The sequence below is a fragment of the Antedon mediterranea genome, chromosome 8, assembly GCF_964355755.1.
Source record: "Antedon mediterranea chromosome 8, ecAntMedi1.1, whole genome shotgun sequence".
NCBI classification, from domain to species: domain Eukaryota; kingdom Metazoa; phylum Echinodermata; class Crinoidea; order Comatulida; family Antedonidae; genus Antedon; species Antedon mediterranea.
In genome coordinates this window covers 25,436,381-25,461,483 of record NC_092677.1, presented here as the reverse complement: position 1 = coordinate 25,461,483, position 25,103 = coordinate 25,436,381, and the positions used below count along the sequence as shown (strand labels likewise).

Here is a 25,103-nt window from a genome sequence, read left to right as displayed (position 1 = left end):
GATATGACATCAGCATGTCTATATGACATTTTTTTTGTCACATAAAATGTGATAGTGTAGACAGAGCTTATGTAAATTGGCGTGTATCTCCAGATAATGCTTTTGCAACTGAAAAATAACTCATCTGACGATTCTCAAACGAAATTTACAATATTCTTATCCAATAACCCACCAAGAAACCATATTCATTTCGAAATACCAATTATGGCCTAAATTGCGTGCTTAAAAACGTAATCGTAAATCCTACTAAAAATTGTCAAATTCAGTAAAAATATTTGGTCACACATCTACCATTTATTTATTAAGCATTTACATCATTTTGTCCTATTTACATATTCTACAAGTTTTAAATATTTAATAAAATGAAGTTTGGTTTTTACAGTTCTATTAATACACAGGGTTACTACAGAAACAATCTCAAAAGGTATCCCTTCCTTCAAAATACAAATAGGGCTTAAGCTCAGTGTAAACTATCAAAAAAAGTGTGATGTGGCCAAATATGGTAGTGATATGCTTAAATATGGTATTGATATGACATCATCATGTCCATATATGGGCACATCACATTTTTTGTCATATAAGGTTTGATAGTGTAGACAGAGCTTTAGGAGGGAACATAGATGGACTAATGCCATGTCTAAAATAATCCCTAATGACCCTGACAATACCCCCCCCCCCACCCCCTCCATCATCCAAATACCATGGAATGATGTAATACCATTATTAGCATATAAAACGTACAATACTGATCACATTTGTGAATAATTATCATTTAAAAAAGCACCGTTGCAATGTGTCTCAGTGTTTTCAAAGATAACAAATATTTAATGGAATCCCACACAATGTACTTTTCGGGTTCTTAACACCCGCACCACTGTTGGATCCATTTTGAACTTTGACCTTCACCAAATAAACCCTTATACAACCGATGTTCATATTTTGTCCCCTACAGGTGGTGTCCATTTAAGAGCCATCGGTTCAATAACTTTTGTCACGTCTGTTCTTTTGGCTTCCTTTGCGAGATACTCCTCAAATAAATCTTGACGTTTTAACACAAGATGGCGCCCTTTCCAATACTTGAGCATGCTCAGTGCTTGCAATGTGCTCACAATGTCATATGGATTGATAGCCGTCTCCTGACTAATGTCTAAAAAGAAAGAAAAGCAATTGTATGAATTATTCAGTCTGAGTAAAATGTGGAAACAATTGACATATTATATGTGACAATGTATCAAAGCATATTCCTATGATACATGTAACACATATGATATACAATACTGTATAACAGCATTTGTCTATTATACAGGTGTAGCACATTATAATATGTTACACTGTAACACAGCATTTGCCTATTATACATGTCACACATGATATATGTTACTGTAAAAACGCATTTGCCTATGATACATATTAACACATATGATATGTGACACTGTATAACAACATTTGCCTATGAAACAGGTATAACATATGATATGTAACACTGAATCATAGAATGTGCCTAGGATACAGGTATCACATATGATATGTGACACTGTATCACAACATTTGCCTATGACACAGGTATAACATATGATATGTAACACTGTATCACAACATTTGCCTATGACACAGGTATAACATATGATATGTAACACTGTATCACAGAATGTGCCTAGGATACAGGTATCACATATATGTATCAAAGCATTTACCTTTAGAATTTAACAAATTTCTCAAGTTATTCTTTGTGTTTAACTTAGAGTGTTAACACAATTGTAATGAATATCATTCTCACCTTTTATTGAAACTTCTTTGCCTTTGAAATTGTGTAAATATTTGAGAACAGCACTTTTCCAGTAGGACCTGTAACTAAGTAACCCAAGATCCGATAGCGGCTTTTCAGGCGAACCTATTTTGTCTTCTACTTTGGATAATAAATAACCTGCAATTCAAAAGGGATAAATATAATTATATGGCAATATATTACTAGTCTATAAAATAATATATTTTATAATTATATATAATTTATTTGGAAGCTACACTTTTGAAACAGTGGCACACTTCTTGTATGAAGGTGCGTCCCGAGTAAGTAAATATAAGCTTTAAAAAAAAAAAGTACAATTTCATAATGTACCCATGGTAACCATGTAGTACAGTTTACCCTACCAATACCGGTCTTAAAAAATCGGAAACTCTCCCAAAACCAAAATATTACAAATTATTTTTTAATCATTGAAAACATTAGAAAACCAGACGTATTAGGTAAAATAGCTTAAATTGTAGGAACCAATATACAGTATAAAAACAAGATAAATACTGTACTTACTAAAATCAATGAGCATTTTACCAAACCCTTGTCGCATATAGTGTGGTAGTGTTAATATACAGGACACATTGTAATTTAAAAATGAATTCTTCTCCTAAAAACAGAAACAAGAAAACAACTATAAAAATTGAACCTGATGTATATAATCTGCATTTACTGCAGCAATATTTTTGACGGCGCCCTCATTTCGATTTTTACTGGCTTACGAAAACTAATATGTGTGCGTGACGGTGACATATTCGTTTTCGTATTCGTAGCATTGCGACACCTCCCTATTCACCCAAATACAATATAAATTGTATCCGTGTTTTACATACCTTTGAAAAATACCCTATAATATGGCAGCCGGTTGAATCAGCTTCAGTCATTACATAAAATAAAAAAGGTTCCACGTCAAAATATAATGTCTTGTGATCTAAAAATAACTTGGCAAGTAAACACAGATTTTGACAGTAAATCTGAAACAGAAAAGAAATGCTAGATTTACATTCAGCTTTCTCAAAACCAGAAATTTCACAAAACCGCAATTTATAATGGAGTCAAATTGCAAAAGTATGATTTCCCAGAAATGTTGGACCAGCCCAAGAGTACAGGAAAGATTATGGTAGATATTTTAAATTGTAGTGAAGCTGTAGCTTGGTGATTAACATGCTTGCCTTCATATCTAAAGGTCCTAGTACCAGGGTTGTAACTCACAGCTGTCCATACTTCACACCCTAAGGGCCTGTTCAGACCAACAGACTTATGCTTTCCTATCGTACGCGGCGTACAACTCCATAGTTCTGAACCAGGAAAAGACCACCTCTTACGACACTGATCTTTCATTCGTTATGACAGCTCAAAGTATAAGATTAGTGAATGAAGTTTACGATACGAAAGTCATGCATCAAGGATTTTGACCTCTAACCAATCAAATTTACTCCTGCATGTCAGATGTTCGCCCAAATCGGTGACACCCCAGTTTCAAACGAAAGCGTTAGTTAAGAAAATCTGAACACTTTGCTGCTACGACGCTAATTATAATATGAAATTGCTTGCAATACGAAAACATAACTTCATGGATCTGATACTCTAAGCCTCAAATGAGACTTAAGCCTTATAGTTTGTCTATCATGTAATTGGCAAGTTACTTGGATGTTTATGAAATGGCAAAAATAAAACAAACATACCTTGCTTTTTTTCCCATCCACTTCAAATACAGATATATTACCTTTGCGGTAAATCTCATCTCCTGGCGGGTGGCGCCAAAGGCATTTTGCTGTATGACGTCGTAAAATAGTGGCACTTTTCATGTATTTGAGACAGAACTCGCAGATGAATAATTTAGGAAGACGGGCGTATTCTTCAGGGTATGGGCTGGTATACCAGGTGTTCAACTCAAACCTTCCAAATTCAATCTTGTTGATGCTACCTTCAAAATTTTGGCCCTGATTCTCTTGCTCCTTGTGGAAAGAAAAATTAATTATGCATTCTAGAAAATGTTGCCGACATAGTTGACCTAAAGCTCTGTCTACACTATCAAACAAGTTTGACAAAAAAGTATGATGTGCCCAAATATGGTAGTGATATGACATCATCATGTCTATATATGGGCACACCACATTTTTTTGTCAAGTCAAGTTTGATAGTGCAGACAGAGCTTAAGATGTGTTACCCTACACACTTCTTTAAGTGGGTGGTTGGTGGCACACAATATGGCAGGTGTGAAAAGTTAAGAAGGGTGTGTTTTATCATCAAAGTTTTCTAAACCATTGCTTTCTATACTTTAGTTGTAGGTAAAATTAAGAAACATTTATATATTATATACACCTAAAGCTCTGTCCACACTATTGAACTTTATGTTGTATGCCCATATATGGACACGATAAAGTCATATCACTACCATATTTGGGAACATCACACTTTTTTTTGTCAAACTAGTTTGATAGCATAGACAGAGCTTTAGACGTCATATATAACTATCTCACCATATATTGTGGTATCACAATAATCACACACAGCCTAGTACAATTAAAATACTTACCATTTCTGCAGAGACCTTCATCTGCGCCTCACGGAACAAATTCAGATCATATTGCGAAGTTAAATTATCGAGCAACGGTTCACGTGATAAATGGTATTCTTCACGATGTCCACGGTTACGTTCCTTGTGGGCGGAGCCAAATTCTTTCTTCTGTCGTCTTAATTCCTGAACTGCTAGTTTTCGTTGCTGTTGTTTGCTAATATTCTGTTTTATATATTCATATTTTAATAATATTAAAAATCTACAGTATTAAGTGTTTCTTTATTTCACCCATGAATATATAAAGTATAAACTTTGTAACATACAAATAATAACTATATCAAGGAAAGGGCTAAAAAATAGTTAAAACTAATCAAGTTCAGTCCCTAAACATTCAAAATATAAATAGTTAAATAAATTAGGGCTACATGTCAAAAAAAAAATTAATATACATAAAACATTTGAAAATGAATGCTTATAATAAGGTTTATTTTTACAAAAACTTACATTGCAAATCTACAGTACAGTATAAGGGTAGTAGATAAATAAATTATATATAATAATAAGCTTTATTTAAAAAAAACTTAGCCCTCCCAACTACTGTACCAAAATATCTGTAGGCCTACCGGGGTTCTGAGAGCCTTCCTGGCTGCCTCTTCTTCCTTCCGTGCTTCTGCTCGTAACCTTTCTTTCTCCAGCCTGGCAGCCATTTTCTGCCTGCACTCCACTGCGGTAAGGTTGTGGTACATAGGGCATCCTGAGATGGTGAAATGTCTGTCGTATTTACCACTAAAATGTCCTGATAACAACAAATGAAAACGTTTCTATAATCACTTTTTTGAGATATGATAAAACATTTTTGGTTCAAAAGAAATTTGGTAGAATTATAACTCAAATTTAAGGCCACCCCAAACTGTTGACTAATGTAACACTAACCAAGTGGATATAATAAACTCTAAACTGCCTCGTCTTAGTTTAAAGCTCTGTCTACACTACCAAATTGTATGCGACAACAAAATGTGATGTGCCTATATATATATATAAACTTTATTTAGACACGAGACTGATGTGCAGTACAACTCGTTCAATCAATATTGATTGTTTTTACACAAGTTCGTGATACTGTAGTACAAAAAAAACAACACCATATAAATACGACAAAAACGATAGAAAAAATTGAAATTGAAAAGAAACAAAATTACAGCAGAATCCCCTTCATCTGACACCTCTATTTAGGGTACACCATACCGGTACTTCCCGTGTAAACGGAAACCCTTATCGAAGTGTATAATTCATGGGGATTCAACTGTAATACATAATAAATCTTTTTGTTTTCATTTACCTTAAAATAATAGTGATAAAACACACATTTTACATAGTATTTAGCCATTTTAAAAGTATGGACATGATGATGTTATATCACTACCATTATTTGGGCATATCACCACCATATTTGAGCACATCACACAATTTGATAGTGTGGACAGAGCTTAAGCTCATTCTATAAATTTTACTCAAGTTCAAGCAGGATATGGCAGGTTATATTTTATTAAATATTAATTTGGCTTTAAGATAATATTATGTTATTGTTTCTTACCCTGTGAATCACATCCAGGAACGGGACACTTAAGCTCAACTGTGTCGGACTTAAATCGCTTCTGCGAAAGACACATACTCTCTTCTGCATCTTCCTTAGCTTTACGCTTTTTCACGATTTTTAATGCGGGCGTGTGAAGAGCGACAACTGGTGTCTCAACATCAGACTGATTATCTGTAGGCTGGACCAACTTACGGCGCCCTCTAGTGCTCAAGGCAATGCCAGAAGTGTTGGATTCGCAGTCAGAACCGTTTAAATCTTTATCCATCTTCGCAGTGGCTCTCGATTTTCGTGTGCTTTTCGGTTCTTGCGGAATAGTTTCTGTGGACTCTACGTCAGATGAATCGGAAGATAGTTTGCGAGTAGAGGACCGTAAAGATTTTACCGGTGACCTTTGACGTAATCTTGTTGAAACGCCTAGCAAACAATATACAATATATTAGAATTACACATATATTTATTTGTTTTCTTTGCTAATATAAGAATGCAAGATAGTTATTTTAAAGATGTATTAACTTTAATTTTTATGCAAAAGATAGGACATCAAATTAAGCTCAGCCCTTTATTTCACCCTCCCCGCCACCGCCAAAATCCTGGATCCACCACTGAATCAAAGATGGCACATACACAGATGGTTTTGTGGATGGGGCGCCTAGTTAAGTATCACATACGTTACTGTACCTTCATCTTTCACTCCCTTCTGTGTGCTTTTCCGCTGTGATCTTTGCTGGACTTCCTCGTCTGTACTGGACACTTCTTCGACATCTACTGACGTGTCAGATTCTGCTTCTCCTTCAGATGTAAAATCTGAATGCAATCCATTTACTTGTTTTCTCTTTTTAGATTAATAAAAATATAGGAAATGGATTAAGCATTAATCTGTTCCAAAAAGAAGGATTTCAAACAAATTAAATTTGTACATAATAATTCTGATTTGGAGTATAGTTCACAGTTCAGTATGTTCACTGATAATATTAAATGTATATATCAATTCCAAGCTATGTAACATGTGCCCGCCGCCTATTGGATTCCTGTATAATAATTATAATTAATTGCTTTGTTATTTATGTTCGTTACGCATCACTGACGACTGAACGTTTAATTAACCGGTCAGTCTAATTACCGAAAACAACCGAAAACAACCGAAAACAACCATAAACAACTGAAAACAACCATAAACAACCAAAAACAACCGAAAACAAACCGAAAACAAAATAACAATATCTAAATACCGAAAACAAATTTGATGCAGCTACTATTGACCTCGCACGCCAAACAAATTTCTACAGTATATTTTTTTAATGTCGCCCTCTATTGATAGGTGTTTCTAAAGCCAACAAGACCGCGCGCGCAAAGCCAAGGAGATAGAGAGACCATACGAAATGGAAGTGTGCACAAAATTTAACTCGATATCGTACAAACTCAATGATAACACCGTACCATTTACTTACAGAATCTACAATATGTTAGATATTTAATATATATGTTACATGAATCTTACAGAGACAAGGAATTGTCTGTAGTCGTAAGACCCTTTGAAAAATAAAACATTATCATAAAGAAAAAAACATGAAATAAGGTTTTAAAGATACAAGTTGGAAAGTTAAAGTATTGCTACATATAATATAAAAGAAACTACATAATAGTAGCCTAACACTCACACGCACCACGCATAATATATAAGCATTTTAATATATAAGCATTTTTAAGTACTGTAATTCGATATAATCACTTATAAAATATTTTTTAGTATTTTATAACAATTTTAACAACTAGGGATGGTTCTCGAATACATAGTATAATTTCAGCGATTTCAAATGTACGTACCGCATGACAATAATACACCACTTCTACGACGTTTATTTGTGTATATTGTGTTTATATGTAAAACAGTTTGTGAAAAACACCTCTATTCGGTGCAAATCGTAAATTCGCTTTAACACTAGGAATTATGTTACAGATTTTCAGTTGTGTTCTCATGTATTATTTAAAACATGAAAAATGTTATTTATTTACTACACTATGTTATTTAAATTTAGTTTGTTGTAGTTAAACAAACATGGCTAGATGTTGATAATACATCTGATATCTTGAATCGAGTTTGTACCTCGAAAACAAAATGAAATTTAGTACTTAAAAGATGTTACAGACTTGAGTTGTGTTCTCATGTTCTCTCAATATGATTAGGCCTAAGGTTAATAAAGATTTACAAGTTAATGTAAAATGTTTGTGTTTTCACTTCCTGTCATCATTTTTGTCAGACTATTTTATATATATATATATATATTTCAACGGAGAAAAACATTCATTAACTCATTAATCAGGGGAAACAACATTACGTTTAATTGTTAAACAACTTAATCAAAATTAAGCTGTCGCTGCAAAAGGGCACTTAAAATGAATCCTCTCTAAAACGCACACTGCTGGAATTAAGAATTTAACTTATTTAATAAATGTTTTATTAACTTTATATATTTTTTTATTTTATTTTAACCTTGATTTTAATTTGTATTACAATACTTGTAAAGTCTAGTGGTGAATTGGGCATTACACCAGAAGGCTAGCTATACTCTTTCTTTTCAAAGTGATTTTTTAATGAAACAAGTACTTTGAACAAATTCATGCGTGAGCACATAGGCATCATTTTCTCTCTATTTGCATTCAAATAAATTACAGTTATTCGTTTAGTGAACAAATAAATTCAAGAATCAACATTAAAATAACGTCAAATGATATGAGGTTCCATTTTTCATGAATTTTACGCGCGAGAGTACCCATTTCCGGCCATCTAGCTAGGGGTGTCATGGGAGTAAATTAGCTTCGCCACAGGCCCCACCATGGTTCCAATACTTCTTATCATTTTATCAGAACTAAACCCACCCACCCACAATGATTATCTCAGGCATTACAAATCTCTTAGTAGGCCTACTAGCTGTTATATGGCCACCGAATAACAAAGTTTAATAAATAATAGACTATTGAATTAATTTTCAGTGGATTATTTGTGGGGTGGAGGTATAGGCCTACTATAAAACAAAAAAACACCTCTGACGTATTTAGCTTTGCTTTTTGCTTCTCAGTTTGAAATGAACATGTCATAGGGGAAAACTTTACCTTTGCCCCCCCCCCCCTCCCACCTCCCTATTTCAAAATCCTGGATCCGCCCCTGATATTGGTGCCGAATACTCGTCAGATCCTGACAACCAAACCAAGGCTCACGTGTAGTAACGCAGTGCTATCTACTTCAATATATCATTAATATAGAGGGCGACGTAAAAAAAATTTGTTTTCGGTAATTAGATTTTTTCGCGCCGCGGCTCTAGCCAGCTATGTCCCAGGAGGACACATTCATTAATAAGCTGTTTCATAGCGGTAGCTTTAGTATCTAAGGCTGACAGTTTTGTGAATTTGGAAACTCGACTATAATTTATAGGTAGCTGCTGGACCCAAAAAACGTCTGGGAGAAGAGAGTCTATATGAAAGCCTTTGCTGATAATACAGTATTATTGAGATGTAGACGGAAATCTGTAAAATCTTGTTCAATAAATAATAACTTCGTTTTTGCTGTCAACCAGGCCGGTATTATAATAGGTCACTGTCAAATAATCATTCGATAATGGTCAAAACTTTATGTTGGCTCTGTCAACATAAAGGGAGATATTTACAATGACTTTCTTTTGACTGTCAATCTAGGCCAATGTTATAATAATACGCCGTCAGATATTAAATCATTGAAACAGTCCTGGTAAATTTTTTTTTTGGTTATCAGATGCCGTGGGTGGGGGGGGGGGGGGGTCCAATCAATTATCGTCAGAAGGTGAACAATCAGTCTAGGTAGCAGCAGCAGATTATTAGGAACGCCTGCTTCATTAATTAATCCAAAAAGGTTTGTACATTATCTATTTGTTTATTAGCCTTCTCCTAACACAATTATATTTTCTTTAAAAAAAGGTTTATAAGTGGTTTCAACATTTATGATAGTAATGTCACAGTTCTGTGTCTGGACGCAAGTTCATAGACCTACTAGTTATATTATTCATATTAACTGATATTTACTCTTCATTTACCGTAAAGTTCAGTTTTAATGAAATATATAATATAAATTGGCTTCGTACCAATTAATTAGTGTTGAAAAGGTTAGTTTTTTGGTGATAGGTGAAAATGACATGTAACTTCGTAATCAATTTATTTTTTTTGTATAAAGGCCCAATTACACTATGACGATAACGACGGACGATAAATATATAGCATGCATTTTTTTACATAAACCAAAAGAAATTAGAAAGGTTTTCGTTCTAGACCTATAGGATAATCATTTATGCTGTCTTTGATAAAAATAATGTTTTTCAAATTCCAATCAAATGACGTCATGATAAATAAAAACAATAAAATCGCTGTATTGTCACGATATTATTGGTCTTACTAATCATGACGTCATTTGATTGGACGTGTGAAAATATAATTTTCATCAAAGGAATTGTTTATATTTCTTTTGGTTTATGTATTAAAAATGCACATTTGTCTATTTATCGTCAATCGTTATCGTCCTAGTGTATGGGCCTTATGCTGTAAATGTTCAATTAATTGATCATTCCGATTTTATTAGTTGGACTCTTGCACAGTTGCTGTCTAATCGTTGTTGTGTAATATCATTTCGAACCATATTAAAATCATAAAGAGATTCATATTCCTTAACATGTGGCTGTGCATGGAAGTCCGGTCTACAAAAACTCGGGCCCGGGATCATTGTTATTGGGCCTGAAAGTGTTGGTGAATTCATAATTATACTTATTATATTTATCTCAAATCATTAGGACTAGAAATTTGGCTTATCAATCAAATAAATACTTTCGTTCAAAATGAAACTCCAACCTCTCTAATAATCAAAAGATTGAACTCGAAAACGGACCGTTTTTTTGAATTGGGTATGTTGAAACATTTCAATATTCATTTAAAAAAGTACATTAATTATGGTATTGATCAGTGGCTATAGGCGTAAAAACCCTCGGTCAATATCATGTAAAATGCACTGTGGAAGGGTCATATTAAGACTGCAAAATTGGGCTTATCAACAAATAAATACTTTCGTTCAAAATGTAGCCTAAAATCAAGGCTGAAAAATTGGGCTTATCAACAACAAAATATTTTATTATTAGACGCGATAACATCAAGGATAATCAGTATAATTATTAATATAGCCACTGTTACTAGTTTTATTCTACATGCTAAAGTAAATAAAAATCCACTAGAAAACAAACAAGTCTGAATGTTATGCTTATTAGCCATGTTATGTTTGTTACTGTAGGCCTATGATTGTTTGCAATGTCCACATATTATTTCCGTGGGCATATCCATAGTGTATCACTCACAAAAAAGACGTGTGAGGTCCTTTCTTTAGATTTTGAAGAATGATTTGTGTTACAGGTTGACACATGAGTCAAATGCTCAAGATATCGGCTAACGCCATGGGACCCTTGGCTTATCAATGAATAATAAATACAGTACTAGGCCTACTTTCGTTCAATTGAAATCGGAATCTGACTGTTTCATTAAATTGGGTGTGATTAGGCCTAAACATATAATAATTTATTAAAAAGGTACAATAAAAACAAATGCATCAGAGGCGTAAAGAACCCACGGTCAATATCATGTAAAATGTATATGGTATAAGCACTTTGGAAGGGGTCATTGTTATTAAACTGGAAAATTCGGCTTATCAACAAATAAATAATTTCGTTTAAAATGTAAAATTAAGACTGGAAAATTGGGCTTATAAACAAATAAATACTTTTTTTCAAAATGTAAGAAAACATTTTTTAAATATAATCCTTAAGCTCTGTCTATACTATCAAACTAGATATGATGTGCCCATATTATATAGACATGACGATGTCATATCACTACGATATTCGGGCATATCACTACCATATTTGGGCACATCACACTTTTTTTGTTAAACTAGTTGGGACAGTGTAGACACAGAACTATGTGATCGAAACATAAGTCGGAATTGGACTGACGCGATTGATTTAATTGGGTATTTTTATTAATGTAATGATTCATTAAAAAATATAATACCGATACGCGTTTGGTATTGATCAATGGTGCAAAAAACCCTGAGAAATAATGTTATAACGCGATTTGGTGATTGCTTAGCAATAATACAACCCATATACTATTATTATAAATACCTATTACAAATGCATTCATATAACTTTTCATCGCGAACCGAAAATGCATAAATGCTATTCTACAGACAGTAATTATATATTCAAAAGCCATATTATTATTATTATTATCAATACCTAAATGCGATAGTAATAACCACATAAACATACATTATTCCCAATACAAGTGTGTGCGTTTAATTCTAGAAAGAAACGACTGTGCTGACAGGCCAATGACATAAATCACAAGTAAAGTCCCAATTGTTCACTTGCGTTTTGATTGGCTGACCTATTATATTAGATTAATGAAGACTGTTCTTGCAACTGTCCAGTCAAAAAGTTACGCGGCGTTTTTTGTAAGAAATATTTCTTGTTTAGTTTGTTTTCGGTTTGTTTCCGGTTTGTTTTCGGTTGTTTAGGGTTGTTTCCGGTTGTTTTCGGTTGTTTTCGGTTGTTTTCGGTTATTTTCGGTTGTTTTCGGTTGTTTTCGGTAATTAGACTGACCCTAATTAACATTAATTTATCTAATTTTATGAAAGGAGACTAGTTGGTTACTTTTTATCATTAAATAAATCTAAGTTAACATTTTGTGTTGATTCTGTTATTATCGTATACTATTAACAATATACACTCAATGTACTTAGATGGCCAGGCCTCGGAAATCAGTGGTAAACGCTCCCTCATCAGCAAGGCCGGACAGTTAGGTGTCGGCTGACAACACGACATGCTAAACGCCGCGCTAGGCCTAGGCCTAGCTTAATCTCACTTGTTGTTTTGAAAACAGGCGATGGCGCTCAAATCAAAAAATGGCAGGCTTAGCTTTCTAGACATTGCTTAATTAAACAAAGATTAAGATAACAACACATTTTCAAAATTAAATGGTTCTAACAGTTGTTTGCTCAAGTTGTTTATTTAACCATAAAAATGAAAATAAATACCTTCCTTCTTGTCATTTTAGATAAAATATTGACGACCTACAAAATCTGCAACGCCGAATTCACGAATTTCAATTCAGTTGAATGATAACCACAAAGCGCCTGTACAGAGAGGCAACACTCTTGATTTTTAATGAGGAAATTAAAATTCACATTAATAATAATAACATTTAAAATGGTGGTTAGTTACAATAATTTCTACTTAAAAATAGTATATATTTGTATTAAGTTTGTTTTCGTATGTGCCCAGCAAATAAAAATAAATAATAAACTCAACAGCTCAAGTGAATTGCATTCTGGGATTATTTCAATATGTCTGCGCCCATAGGTTTAGTAAGTTCAAATTTAGTTCGGAAAAAAACTAGTGTTATATCAATTTTAAAAAACTGTTTTCGTATGAATCACCGCATGATGAGTAGTGTTGATTTTTTGGATAGAGGAAATGGTAATTTATTGGCTTACAGACAGATACAAGTGGAATGTGAGTCAACCAAAAATAAAGACTCTCAACCAACAACAACAACAACAGCGAGTAGGCTTAATGATCACAATCAACACAACGGAACAAGAAGAGGATTTATGTTTCTTCCTGGCTTTATGTCTAATATGAATGGTGAAAAGGCATTGACCCTTGAACATTTTTGTAAAAAATCACGCTATGAATTTATTAGGTGAATTTAATAATTATAAATATATATTATTATTAATATGTCCAAAGGCAAATTACTGAAAATAAGGCCAACAGCCATTAAGTCGCGTGCTACAATGCATAGTGATACCGGACCGACAGACAAACAGACCGACAGACAGACAGACCGACAGACAGACGGACCGACCGACATAGTGAACTATACTGACCGAAATTACTGAACATGTTTAAAAATGTTGAAATGTTTAAAAACATTTATATTTTTTTAATTTACACGTGCGTAGCCTGTCACTTTTGACGTGCTCGTATAACGTAATTTCGAGTTGAAAAGTAAGTAAAGAAAACAGAAATCGGGCAAAAAGAGTGCGCAATAACATTTAACGCGCAGTGCGCGCGCAAAAATCTGCGCACTCATGGCAATTTTGTAAACGCTTAAAATTGCCTGAAACGTACTCTTATTTCATTGAAAATAAATTTTGAAAATTTTAGGCGCGCGTACGCATGCGTTACATGCGCTACGCACGTAATTGTATTGCCATATGATGATTTATGCCCTGAAATTTATGAGTACCAAATTTTATTTAATTGTGATTCATGGTTGTTAAGATATGATTACAAACGTGATTTCGTTAAATCGTGCGTAGACCGCGTAATTTTTTATTGCGCACCGTGAAATCATAACCACATCGATTCCTGGCCATAAGGAATATTCTGTGAAAAATTGATTTAGCTAGATTAAACTGATATCAAGATAAGGTCATAAAGCGATAAAAACGCATAGTGATACCGGACCGACAGACAGACAGACCGACAGACAGACAGACAGACCGACCGACCGACATAGTGAACTATAGAGTCGCTTCCACGCGACTAAAAATGACAATGCTGTGGGTATCAGTGGCTGGATCTCAATGGAGATACAAAAATAAAAAGCGAAAAGCTAAATCAAAACGATAAAGTAAACAGCCAGAAAAGTTAGCAGAGCTAATTATTATTAATATGTATATTAATTAATAATAATGATTTACTAGGCCTATATGTCTAGTAATATCATCTGTAGTTAAGTTACATGTTTGTATTACTACAGTATAAATACTTAATTTAATATTAATAGGCCCAGTCTATTTTTATTACTCTTTTCTGTTTTTACTTTAAAAATATGATGAGTAGACCTATATAAGAATCTCAGTTCTGTCTCCTGGTTATTAGTAAATAATATTATTTATTAGTAGGCCTATATAGTAACCAAATCAATTATTACTGTAACTATTATTTTTAAATTTAATTAAAATAAGTCTGTACAGTACATAACATACAATATTTTTTTATGACAATATTTAAAATTGAAAGTTTTCTTTTCATTATAGATTTGACTATCAAGGGTGTGGCGAATCAAAGGGTGAAATAGATCTGAACAACTATCCCTTTGATATCTGGAAAAATGATGCATTGGCAGTTTTGGATAACCTCACCACTGGACCTCAAGTAAGAAAAATACTGCAGTTACTGCAGTAGGCCTACCTACTATCCAGGCAAGCGTATGAGAAACCGACAAGTCCTTAGTGGTGTGGCGAGTTGGATGGGGTAGTATACAGTAGATAGACTACAGTACACAGATAGACCCTACAACAAGGGGTAGTAAGACATTTTGCCGAACGCCATTTCATTGACAGGACATTTAGCCGACAGAACGGCAAAAAGGAGAAGCATGTAGTGTCACTTTCGAGTGTCCTCTCACGATGTAAACCGGTTGTCGGGATGCCCTATGAAGAGACAAGTGTTTTTTGGAATAACAATTTTAAATTGTATTCAACTTTTTTTATGCTTGGCTATTGTTTTACACCATAAATGGTATGGTTGAATTACAATAATACACTATTAAAACAACTTTTTTGGGTTTTTTTTCTAGGTATTAGTTGGATCTAGTATGGGTGGTGTAATAATGCTATTGTTGGCATTAGAAAGACCAGAACGAATACATAGCCTAATTGGCATATCCACACCAAATTTTGAAAATACTTCTTCAACAACAGATACAAGGAATCCGGTACATTTTTTTCTTTTTGTTTAATTAATAATACTAAAGTGATAAATTTTAAAAATGTTTGTTGAGTTATTTCACATAGTGCAGTCTGTGTGTCTTTGATTTCCCAATTCAGCCATTATTAAACTTCTATATTAATTTATTTAAAGCAGTTTTTATGATTTGTTAAACACAGGAAACTGCAAAAAATAGGAATTCGGTATTCGACATGGCAACTTTTATTGGCAAACACAATCGGGAATTATTTTCCCAAAGTTCATTAGCAATAAACTGTCCGATACGACTGATCCACGGAATGGAAGATGATGTCGTAAACTACCATTCAGCTCTTGAGCTTGCAAGAAAGATTCAGAGTGTGGATGTACAGGTGACATTGGTGAAGTCTGGGACTCATCGGATGTCAACACCACAAGGCCTAGAGATTTTACTAAACACTGTTAAAGAAATTCTTGGTTTGAAATCATATCTGTAATACGACAGAGGTTTTTAATTTAAAGTAAAGACGTTTGAGCTCAGCTCTTGAGCTTGCAAGAAGGATTCAGAGTGTGGATGTACAGGTGACATTGGTGAAGTCTGGGACTCATCGGATGTCAGCACCACAAGGCCTAGAGATTTTACTAAACACTGTTAAAGAAATTCTTCGTTTGAAATCATATCTGTAATACGACAGAGGTTTTTAATTTAAAGTAAAGACGTTTGAGCTCAGCTCTTGAGCTTGCAAGAAAGATTCAGAGTGTGGATGTACAGGTGACATTGGTGAAGTCTGGGACTCATCGGATGTCAACACCACAAGGCCAAGAGATTTTACTAAACACTGTTAAAGAAATACTTGGTTTTAAATTATATCTGTGATACGTGATTTTAAATTAAAGACGTTTGATTGTAATCTGTAACTTGACACTTGGATTACAACAGAAACGAAGATCATTACCATATTGAAAACATTTAGATATTAATATTATTCCTGCAACCAAAATGCATGTCAACACTAGAACATTTTATATTGCTTTATATTAATTTGAAATCTATTCATTCATCTTTTTATTTCGAAATTACATGATTACATAATATATCCATAGCAAACAAAGAAGCTAAAATCTAAGAAAAAAAGAAAAAGAATTGAGTTTGTACAGAATTTTTTTGTTGTTGTTGTTAAAGTTTTCCGTTTTTCGACATTACGCTTTCCACAATTTGTTTCCATGTTTGTCTGTTTATGGCAGGATGGTTTGTTATTGTGTTAGTGTCTACTAGTGTAAGTCTTTCTTTCTTTATTTGGTTCATCCAGTTATTTCTTGGTCTTCCTACGGGTCGTTTTACTTTCCTGTTCCTTGATTGTTTGTTTGATTGGGGTATCATCCGGTAATCTAATTATGTGTCCATACCATTTTAGTCTCCTTCGTTTAATTCTTTTACTCCATTCTTCTTGTTTTGTTATCTCGTATATTTTTGTGTTACACACTCTATCTGTTAATTTAATATTTATCATCTTTCGCAACATTTTCCTGTGATATATATCTATACTCTCTTGTAATTTTTTGTTTAGTACATACCCAGAGTTCACTGTTATATAAGAAAATACTTGTTATGTATGCGTCAAACAAACGGGATTTCACGTCTATAGACATCGTTTTGTGTTCTAGCGACGACGTCAGCTTGTTATATGCCATAGCTGCTAGTGTACAGAATAACAGATAAAATATATATAAAGTTAACGCAAGAATACAATACAATACCACCTGATGGTCTATTATGGTTAGGCAAGGCATTCCACTAGTGTATATGTATGACACGTTAAGAAATGTTAAGAAATGCTGATTTAAAACAAATATATACAGTATTTATATGTAGCACTGTCCGAAAGCTCTGCTAACTTTTCTGGCTGTTTACTTTATCGTTTTGATTTAGCTTTTCGCTTTTTTTTTTGTATCTCCATTGAGATCCAGCCACTGATACCCACAGCATTGTCATTTTTTCTGTAATTTGCCTTTGGATTTATATGTATTGTAGTAGGCCTACTGTAGTAATAAACATTAATATATACTATCCATTTTTAACTTACTATAGACCGCGTTCGTTTTTCACAATAATTAAACTTCATTTTAACATCACAATTCAGTTACTGCATGTAGTATATACGAACACCGGTCAGTAATTTTAACAAAAATTAATTTTACAAGTTCTAATTTGTTCAAACCTATGACACTCGTCTTGTAAACAACGAAATGGTCAATTTTGAATCTTGTCCGATACATTTTTTTCGCACAAATAATGGAACTTAAGCCATGTTTTCATGTGACAAAAAATGTGATGTGCCCATGGACATGATGATGTCGTATCACTACTATATGGGTGCACATTACACTGTTTTTTTTTGGTCAAACTAGTTTGATAGTGTATATGGTGCTTTATAGAGTATGTTTGGTATGACTGTGACAATTTGTTTCATTACATTTGTCGGCAACAACAGCAATGTTTTACTTTATGACTTGAATAATTCACAAATCCTTATTAATTTGATATATTCTGTATATACGAATATTGTATATTTATCCTATTGTTGAATATTCACTGAGGTGTTTTGTGGCTGTCGTAAGCTTATTATTATATTGTCTACGATGGTATTGTTAAACTTGCGGTATTCACAAATAACCATGACAACTTCTACGAAGCGAAACAAACAAAATAAATAATAATATACAAATACATTTACAGGAAGATCGGATTTTAACCCAGTATTTTTTTAAAGTAAAGTAGGCTAGTGCATTCGAGGAATAGGCCTACACATTTTGTACAAAAGTAAATACGAGTTATTTATTCTTTAAATACATACCATTCCTCTGTAATTTAACTCATAGGCCTATGTCATACGTAGGCCTACAGTTTTCCAAAAATATTTCAAGTTACTGCAGAAAAAGTAACATATCTTGTGTCATATCAGTGTTGTCAGACGATGGATTCTGAGGTACAGAAAGTAGAACCAGATTTACATGATGATCCGTCATCAGTGGTAAGTAAAGCTCTAAATACAGTATTTAAAAAGCATGATTTCCTACAGGCAAGTGACAAGACATGTCACATGCCAATAGACTAGCACAGTATCAAATGAATTTCTGCATAAGAAGTTCATACATTTGATTTTTTTTTATTATGTTACACATATGGAATGTCTAATGGCATGTCGAAGACAAGACAATACAGTATTGGAAGGAAAGAAGTTTTCTATAATTGTTTTTTTTTTGTTTTCTTAGGCAAGAAAGCGATTTAGAAAAGCAATCCTGATGGTTATCATAAATAACAGGATAAGTAGGTAGGTCTGAACGACATTTTCCATTATTTTAAGATTCATTCAACATTTAGGCCTATTTAGAAACAGTTCAAGAAAAAAGCAGCATAAATAAAAACTGTTTCAGGGATCGAGAAAAGAATTAAAAGAACTTGTCAAATACCAACCCCTAAACATAAACATTTGATGGGATTTTTAACGTGATTTCCCCAATTCTTAGGCCTACAGAATTGTCCAAAATTGTGTTGCGAGTTTCATTTTGGCACCTAGTCTAACCGTGAAATGATGATGTTAGCATAAGTGTTGGTACTCGTATTGTATAATGAATATTTTAAATTGTACCAAGTTCCCTGACATAGATTTTCTAAACTTTTTAGAAAAATAGAAGAAAAGGAAGATACATCTCACATGCTCACGTTTGAAGTATTTCACGAAATGGAAGATGACGATAGCAATGGAAATGAATCGACTGTTTTAACGTTTAATAAACATTACTTCAAGTCACAAAAAGAGGTATTGAATTGAATTGAATTGAAATTTATATTTAGGCCTATACTGGGTAACCTCTTCAGTCAAAGACTGGTCTCCCAGAGGGCCCAGTTGGTGATCAGTGGCTGTGATGTACTAATACACCGGGGTAACCCACTACTCGTCTCGAAAGATGTACTAGGTTCTTTAAAGTGCACACGAGCTAGATGTGTACATTGGACCTACGGTTTATAGTCCTTATCCGAGAAGACTCGTTCTACCACCAGAACCATGGAGTGAGTGAGCCTCGAACCCCTGCCGATGTTATGGCTACGTAATTACGGTTCCACTGTCTTAAACCGCTCGGCCACTCACTCAGGAGGGTACTCATATTACTAAATTGTCTTGCTCTGATCTTCTGATGCAGCAACAAATAATAGTGTGAAGGTACTATACCAAAACCCTCTGTATTATTTGTCTAATGCCTTAAAAGCTGATTTTGTTTGTACAATTCAAACATTATTTTAAATCACAAAAATGGTAAGGTACATGTCACAAAATGATATTTCTCTCAGCTCCTGATGCAGCAACAAATAATATAATGTCTATACTATACTGAAACTCTTTGTATTTTATTGTTATTTTTAAATTCCTTAAAAACTGATTTGTTTTTTCATTAGGCAAAACTTACTTCTGAAGTGAAGTCTATTCTCAGAAGACCAATGAGAACAGAAGAGGAGCTTAAAACAGTATGTGAACTTCTTTAGGCCAGTTTACTAAAGTTACATAACCACTTTGTCCCCAGAAAACAAAACAGTCTTTGCCGTGATATGATTATCTGGACTCGGTCAATCCATGCAACCTTTTTGTTTTATCTAGGCTGTAATGCTTTAAACTTTCTTTTTCCTAAAGGCATTGACTGGTTTGCAAACGCTGTCGTCTTTTACCGAATACCCTCTGTATTTGCAAGAGAAACTCGTTCGTGTTGCCTTCTTATTTTCGTATGTATTCATTAATGTAAGGTATACTTACTAATATGGCCTACAAATCACAAATTGACAATTAGTGACTACTACTTACTTTCCACATACCACTCATCCGTTTTAATCCACCACTAAAGTCGACTACTACTACTAAATGAAGTTGAGGACCCATCATCACTATCCTACCTGACACAGATACATTTTTATTCTATTGCAGACTCCCCTCAAATAGAGTTATTATTCGTCAAGGGCATCGAGCAGAAACATTTTATTTTCTCATTCATGGAACAGGTACGTTTTTATTTGTATATTCACCCATAGGCCTATCCCTTTCTTTAACATTAATTTATTCATTCATTATTCACTGAAATTATTCATGCATACGATACGATTTTATTGATTTTCATTTTAACAACGAGGTACACATGAAATCTGATTGGTTGGTTTACATTTTGATTTTCATGCAATTATACAATGATCATTTAAAAAATACGTATGTTTATAGGTATACTTGGAGGCCTATATCAACTTTTAATCCCTAGTGATATTTTAAAAGAATTTATAAATAGAAAAACTGTATGCCCAAATGATGAGCAGGCCTACTTTAAATTGTTTTAAAGCCATTGAAAGTAGCGTTGAGCGTGACTCAACGACTGGAGAAGATCGTGTTCATCTGAAGAGAGTGTTGCGTAAAGGAGATTGTTTCGGTGATTCTGCGATGTTGTATGGTACCAACAGGACTACAACTATCACTAGTAACTCCTCCTGTGAATTATTATTTATAGATAAAGATGTAAGTAGGACATGGTACCTAATCCTATCTTTGAAATCAATTACATCATAATGTTATCATCCTTTCTCTCTCACATTCTTACCATCGTATGGTAATCAAACCAAGGAAATCTAAAGCTTGGTTCCCACTAGAACGTAACGCAAAGACGTAAACGCAACGCAAGCGTTTTAACCAATGACAAGCGAAGTTATAGATAGTTAGCAATCACAAGCGAATAAGCCATCGCTTGCGTTGCGTTACGTCCTTGTGTTGCGTCGCTAGTGGAAACCACGCTTTAAGGTTCCCACTAGAACGCAACGCAGCGTCGTATCGACGCAAAGTGCTGTATTGCGTAATCACAAGTGGGAACCGACGACGCAATAGTGCTGCAAACATCACAGATTTGATTTAACGCCGGCGGGGGCAAACCCAGTTATTGGAAGGGCATTTTCTTCAAATTCAAATATTCTTTATTCATCATCAATCATGAAAATATACAACAATATATGAGAACATAAAATAAAGATGAAAAGGAAACACATAAAAACTCAAAAGAGCTTGATTAATTGTGTCCCCCTACGTCCCTAACTAGCCTAAAAACTAAAACATAAATAATAAAAAAAGCTAAATCCTGCAACAAGTATTATTTTAAAATTATTTGTAAAATGATAATAAATGTTCTTTAAACAATGATTTAAAAATATATATTGATTTGGTACTTTGTAGTTCGTAATTCAAGTCATTCCACAATTTAGGTCCCACACATGACACAGTAAAACTAGTAGAAGTACGATTACGTTTTCTGAGTCTCATTTTGTCTTTAGATCTTGTATTATAATAATGGTAAGAACCATTTTTAATAAAGAGCGATGAATAGTTGCATAGGTTGCGTTACGTTGCGTATCTAGTGGGAACCAAGCTTTACAACAGGATGCTGAGCTTCAGGGAAAAAATGGTTCATCTGTGGCTGCGACACGATAAATTCCACGCCACTAAACTTGTTGCTGATTTTGTATTGTCCAACTGGCTTCCTCAAATGTTTGGTCTCTTCTCTGTGCCGTGGAGAAATGTACATAGTACATAGTACAGTACTGTTGGAATTTGTCGCAGCCAGACATAAGATCAAAGATAGTATTACTACTGCTTGTCTAATATTGATAATCAATACAATTTTTATTATTAAATCTTCACCATCGCTGTCAATTTGTCGTCTCATTCACCAATAATCGATCGATTTAATTTTTCTTTTTACAGGATTTCTTGGAAATATTTCTAATGGTGGACAAACTGACCAATGAACCAGCTCATGTAGCATTTACTAAGTAAGTTTATTGTTTGTATATTATAGATTTTTATCTAAATTGGCTTAACTATAATTTATGTTGAGTTCTGTTTGTATATAATGATAATAAAAATAATAAAGACAATTCATATTGATTCTATTTTTAGATCGTTGCCTTTTATGGAAGGTTGGCCTGTAGAAAAATTAGTAGAACAGCCCAAGTTGTGTTTAGCACACTTTTACAGGTATGGCGATTATGACGCTACTGATGATGATGATGGTGTTTTTTTTATGATAATAAGTGGTGATAATGATAATTGGATTGGTGATACTAAAACAATGGAAAGATGTTTTATTTAGGCTATGACGTATGATATTAAAGGCGATGTGATGATGATGATGACGATGGTGTTTTTTTATGATAATAAGTGGTGATAATGATAATTGGATTGGTTATACTAAAACAATGGAAAGATGTTTTATTTAGGCTATGACGTATGATATTGAAGGCGATGTGATGATGACGATGATGATGATGATACTGCTGATGATGTTGATGATGACGATGATGATGCTGCTGCTGATGAAGATTATGACGATGATGATAATTATGATGATGACGATAGTGATAATGATGATGATAATAATGATGATGTTTATAATGATGATGATGATAATGGTGATGATGATGATGACGATGATGATGATGCTGCTGATGATGTTGATGATGACGATGATGATGCTGCTGCTGATGAAGATTATGACGATGATGATAATTATGATGATGACGATAGTGATAATGATGATTATGATGATGATAATAATGATGATGTTTATAATGATGATGATGATGATAATGGTGAGGATGATGATGACTATTATGATGATGATGATGATGGCATAATGAATGTTGGGACGATGATGATATATATCGTTTTCTTTTAACAGAAAGGATGAAGTCATAGTTTCTGATTCAAACAACTCCAAGTGGATGTACATTATGAAGTCTGTAAGTATAAACCAGAGTCTGCATTATTCTTCTTAAGCTCTGTCCACACTATCAAACTTTATGTGACAAAAAAATGTGATGTGCCTATATATGGACAAGATGATGTCATATCACTACCATATTTGGGCATATCACTACCATATTTGGTCACACTTTTTTTGTCAAAATAGTGTAGACGGAGCTTTAATCTTTCCGAGAAGCCACACAATTAAGTCAATTGTGTTATTTTACATCCGATTGATAAATATTACCGTACTATATTTGTAGGGTTCTTGCAGAGTTGAATTGACGGTGAACCGAGGGCCACGATACATAAAAAAGAAAAAGACCAAGGCTGACAGATACATGTATCTTGCGTCAAAGGGCATGCGAGCCTGTAAGTTATAAATTAGATAGTTGCTCAAAATTTGCCTTGTTTTGTTGAGGCATCTTAACAACATTTTTCTAATTTGGTAATGTACCTTTTGTTGTACAGTAGATAATGTGTAATTTATACGTCTGATGTGTTTGTTTTATTGCAATTTTTAGACTCTAAAGTAGACCATAGATGGAAAAACAAATTTGAATTCTTAACACAGAAAGATGATGGTAAACACGAAGAAGGCATTAGCGCTTCCGTGGTAAGAACTTAGATGTTTGCTTTATTTTTATAGTTAAACTAGTGTCATCATCCCTCCTTTCTTAATTCTCACCGTATCATAAGCTACAGCAAATGTTCTTCTTTATATTGGTGCAAAATCATGTTTTTTAGATTCATTTCAGCTGAAACCAAACAATAGTTAGTGATCGTAAAGTGACAAAAATATCTGTAAAGTTAATGGTACTTACTATTTTGTATAGTATAATATTACATTAATCTCATTCATTTTAGCCTGAACATAAGCAGAAAGTCTTAGTCCAAATAGACGAACTGTTTTCTAAAGACATATTTGTACGTATAATATATATTTATTTTTTCTGATACTTTTTGTCTTAGACTTCTTTTCAAGTCTGAATTCATACCTCGTGACGTTTATGTATTTTAACTAATGTTAATAAAAAAAACATATTCTTTATTTAAAAAAAAAATATTTTCAATTGAAGGGATTAGCAATGCTTTGTGAAGAATTAAGAATTATCCACACAGAAATGCCGAGTCTACAATTGGTAAGAACGAAAAAAAATACTGATTATGACGATTTTGTACTTTTCGATTACACAATCAGGTATTTCAAGAAATTATTTATTCTTGATACTCCTATCAGAGTATAAGATCAGCTCAAATGCTGTTTTCTAATATCCATAGATTAGCAAAGGAGCTGAGTGTATATTGCTTCAAAAGCAATTCTTCTTACAACATTTATCGTCGGACCATAAGAAAGCGTTGAAAACGCTGATTAAGCCCTACCCAGATCTGGAGGATATTCAGAACCACGTCAGAGATCACCTGAATTGGAAGCTGTTCAAGGAGAAAACTGTCATGGATATCCTAGCGGCAAAGAAACATTAAAGCGTGGTTCCCACTAGAACGCAACGAAGCGACGTATCGACGCAAAGTGCTGCTGTATTGTGTAAACCGACGACGCAAAAGTGCTGCAAACATCGTAGATTTGATTTCACGCAGG

General features: G+C 33.7%; 3 protein-coding genes across 4 annotated transcripts; 2 read left to right on the top strand and 1 right to left on the bottom strand.

Annotated features, from left to right (window-relative positions):
- Positions 1-685: 685 nt before the first annotated feature.
- LOC140056100 (histone acetyltransferase KAT7-like) lies at positions 686-13,085 on the bottom strand. 2 transcript variants are annotated; one of them, XM_072101352.1, is made up of 10 exons: positions 13,013-13,085; positions 6,589-6,742; positions 5,908-6,324; positions 4,937-5,109; positions 4,332-4,535; positions 3,478-3,750; positions 2,626-2,766; positions 2,309-2,402; positions 1,778-1,924; positions 686-1,147 (listed from the first exon to the last, which is right to left on the bottom strand). In XM_072101352.1, exons 1-10 carry the CDS (start codon positions 13,025-13,027, stop codon positions 933-935), a joined length of 1,833 nt encoding a protein of 610 aa, XP_071957453.1. In that variant the 5' UTR covers positions 13,028-13,085; the 3' UTR covers positions 686-932. The 2 variants fall into 2 exon arrangements, with proteins under 2 accessions (XP_071957453.1, XP_071957454.1); XM_072101353.1 differs by having other exon boundaries at positions 3,478-3,747.
- A 245-nt stretch (positions 13,086-13,330) lies between these two features.
- On the top strand, positions 13,331-16,789 carry LOC140056548 (palmitoyl-protein thioesterase ABHD10, mitochondrial-like). The gene is made up of 4 exons (XM_072101953.1): positions 13,331-13,680; positions 15,026-15,143; positions 15,568-15,705; positions 15,878-16,789. Exons 1-4 carry the CDS (start codon positions 13,406-13,408, stop codon positions 16,172-16,174), a joined length of 828 nt encoding a protein of 275 aa, XP_071958054.1. The 5' UTR covers positions 13,331-13,405; the 3' UTR covers positions 16,175-16,789.
- A 1,669-nt stretch (positions 16,790-18,458) lies between these two features.
- LOC140056901 (uncharacterized) lies at positions 18,459-24,988 on the top strand. The gene is made up of 15 exons (XM_072102423.1): positions 18,459-18,709; positions 18,951-19,009; positions 19,363-19,498; positions 20,134-20,202; positions 20,366-20,454; positions 20,654-20,727; positions 21,057-21,229; positions 22,463-22,530; positions 22,658-22,735; positions 23,439-23,499; positions 23,767-23,875; positions 24,028-24,119; positions 24,371-24,430; positions 24,583-24,645; positions 24,785-24,988. Exons 1-15 carry the CDS (start codon positions 18,653-18,655, stop codon positions 24,986-24,988), a joined length of 1,392 nt encoding a protein of 463 aa, XP_071958524.1. The 5' UTR covers positions 18,459-18,652.
- Positions 24,989-25,103: the final 115 nt, after the last annotated feature.

What these genes read in the sequence shown, in the direction of transcription:
- LOC140056901 (XM_072102423.1), top strand. Translation starts at nt 18,653, where the DNA reads ATGGATTCTGAGGTACAGAAAGTAGAACCAGATTTACATGATGATCCG. An exon ending in ACTTCAAGTCACAAAAAGAG is followed by an intron (nt 19,499 to 20,133) that starts GTATTGAATTGA and finishes TTTTTTCATTAG; the next exon opens with GCAAAACTTACTTCTGAAGT. An exon ending in CAGAAGAGGAGCTTAAAACA is followed by an intron (nt 20,203 to 20,365) that starts GTATGTGAACTT and finishes TTTTTCCTAAAG; the next exon opens with GCATTGACTGGTTTGCAAAC.
- LOC140056548 (XM_072101953.1), top strand. Translation starts at nt 13,406, where the DNA reads ATGAATCACCGCATGATGAGTAGTGTTGATTTTTTGGATAGAGGAAAT. An exon ending in TCACGCTATGAATTTATTAG is followed by an intron (nt 13,681 to 15,025) that starts GTGAATTTAATA and finishes TTTTCATTATAG; the next exon opens with ATTTGACTATCAAGGGTGTG. An exon ending in CAACAGATACAAGGAATCCG is followed by an intron (nt 15,706 to 15,877) that starts GTACATTTTTTT and finishes TGTTAAACACAG; the next exon opens with GAAACTGCAAAAAATAGGAA.
- LOC140056100 (XM_072101352.1), bottom strand. An exon ending in GAAGGGAGTGAAAGATGAAG is followed by an intron (nt 6,325 to 6,588) that starts GTACAGTAACGT and finishes ATTGTTTGCTAG; the next exon opens with GCGTTTCAACAAGATTACGT. An exon ending in TGAAGGTCTCTGCAGAAATG is followed by an intron (nt 3,751 to 4,331) that starts GTAAGTATTTTA and finishes TCTTTCCACAAG; the next exon opens with GAGCAAGAGAATCAGGGCCA.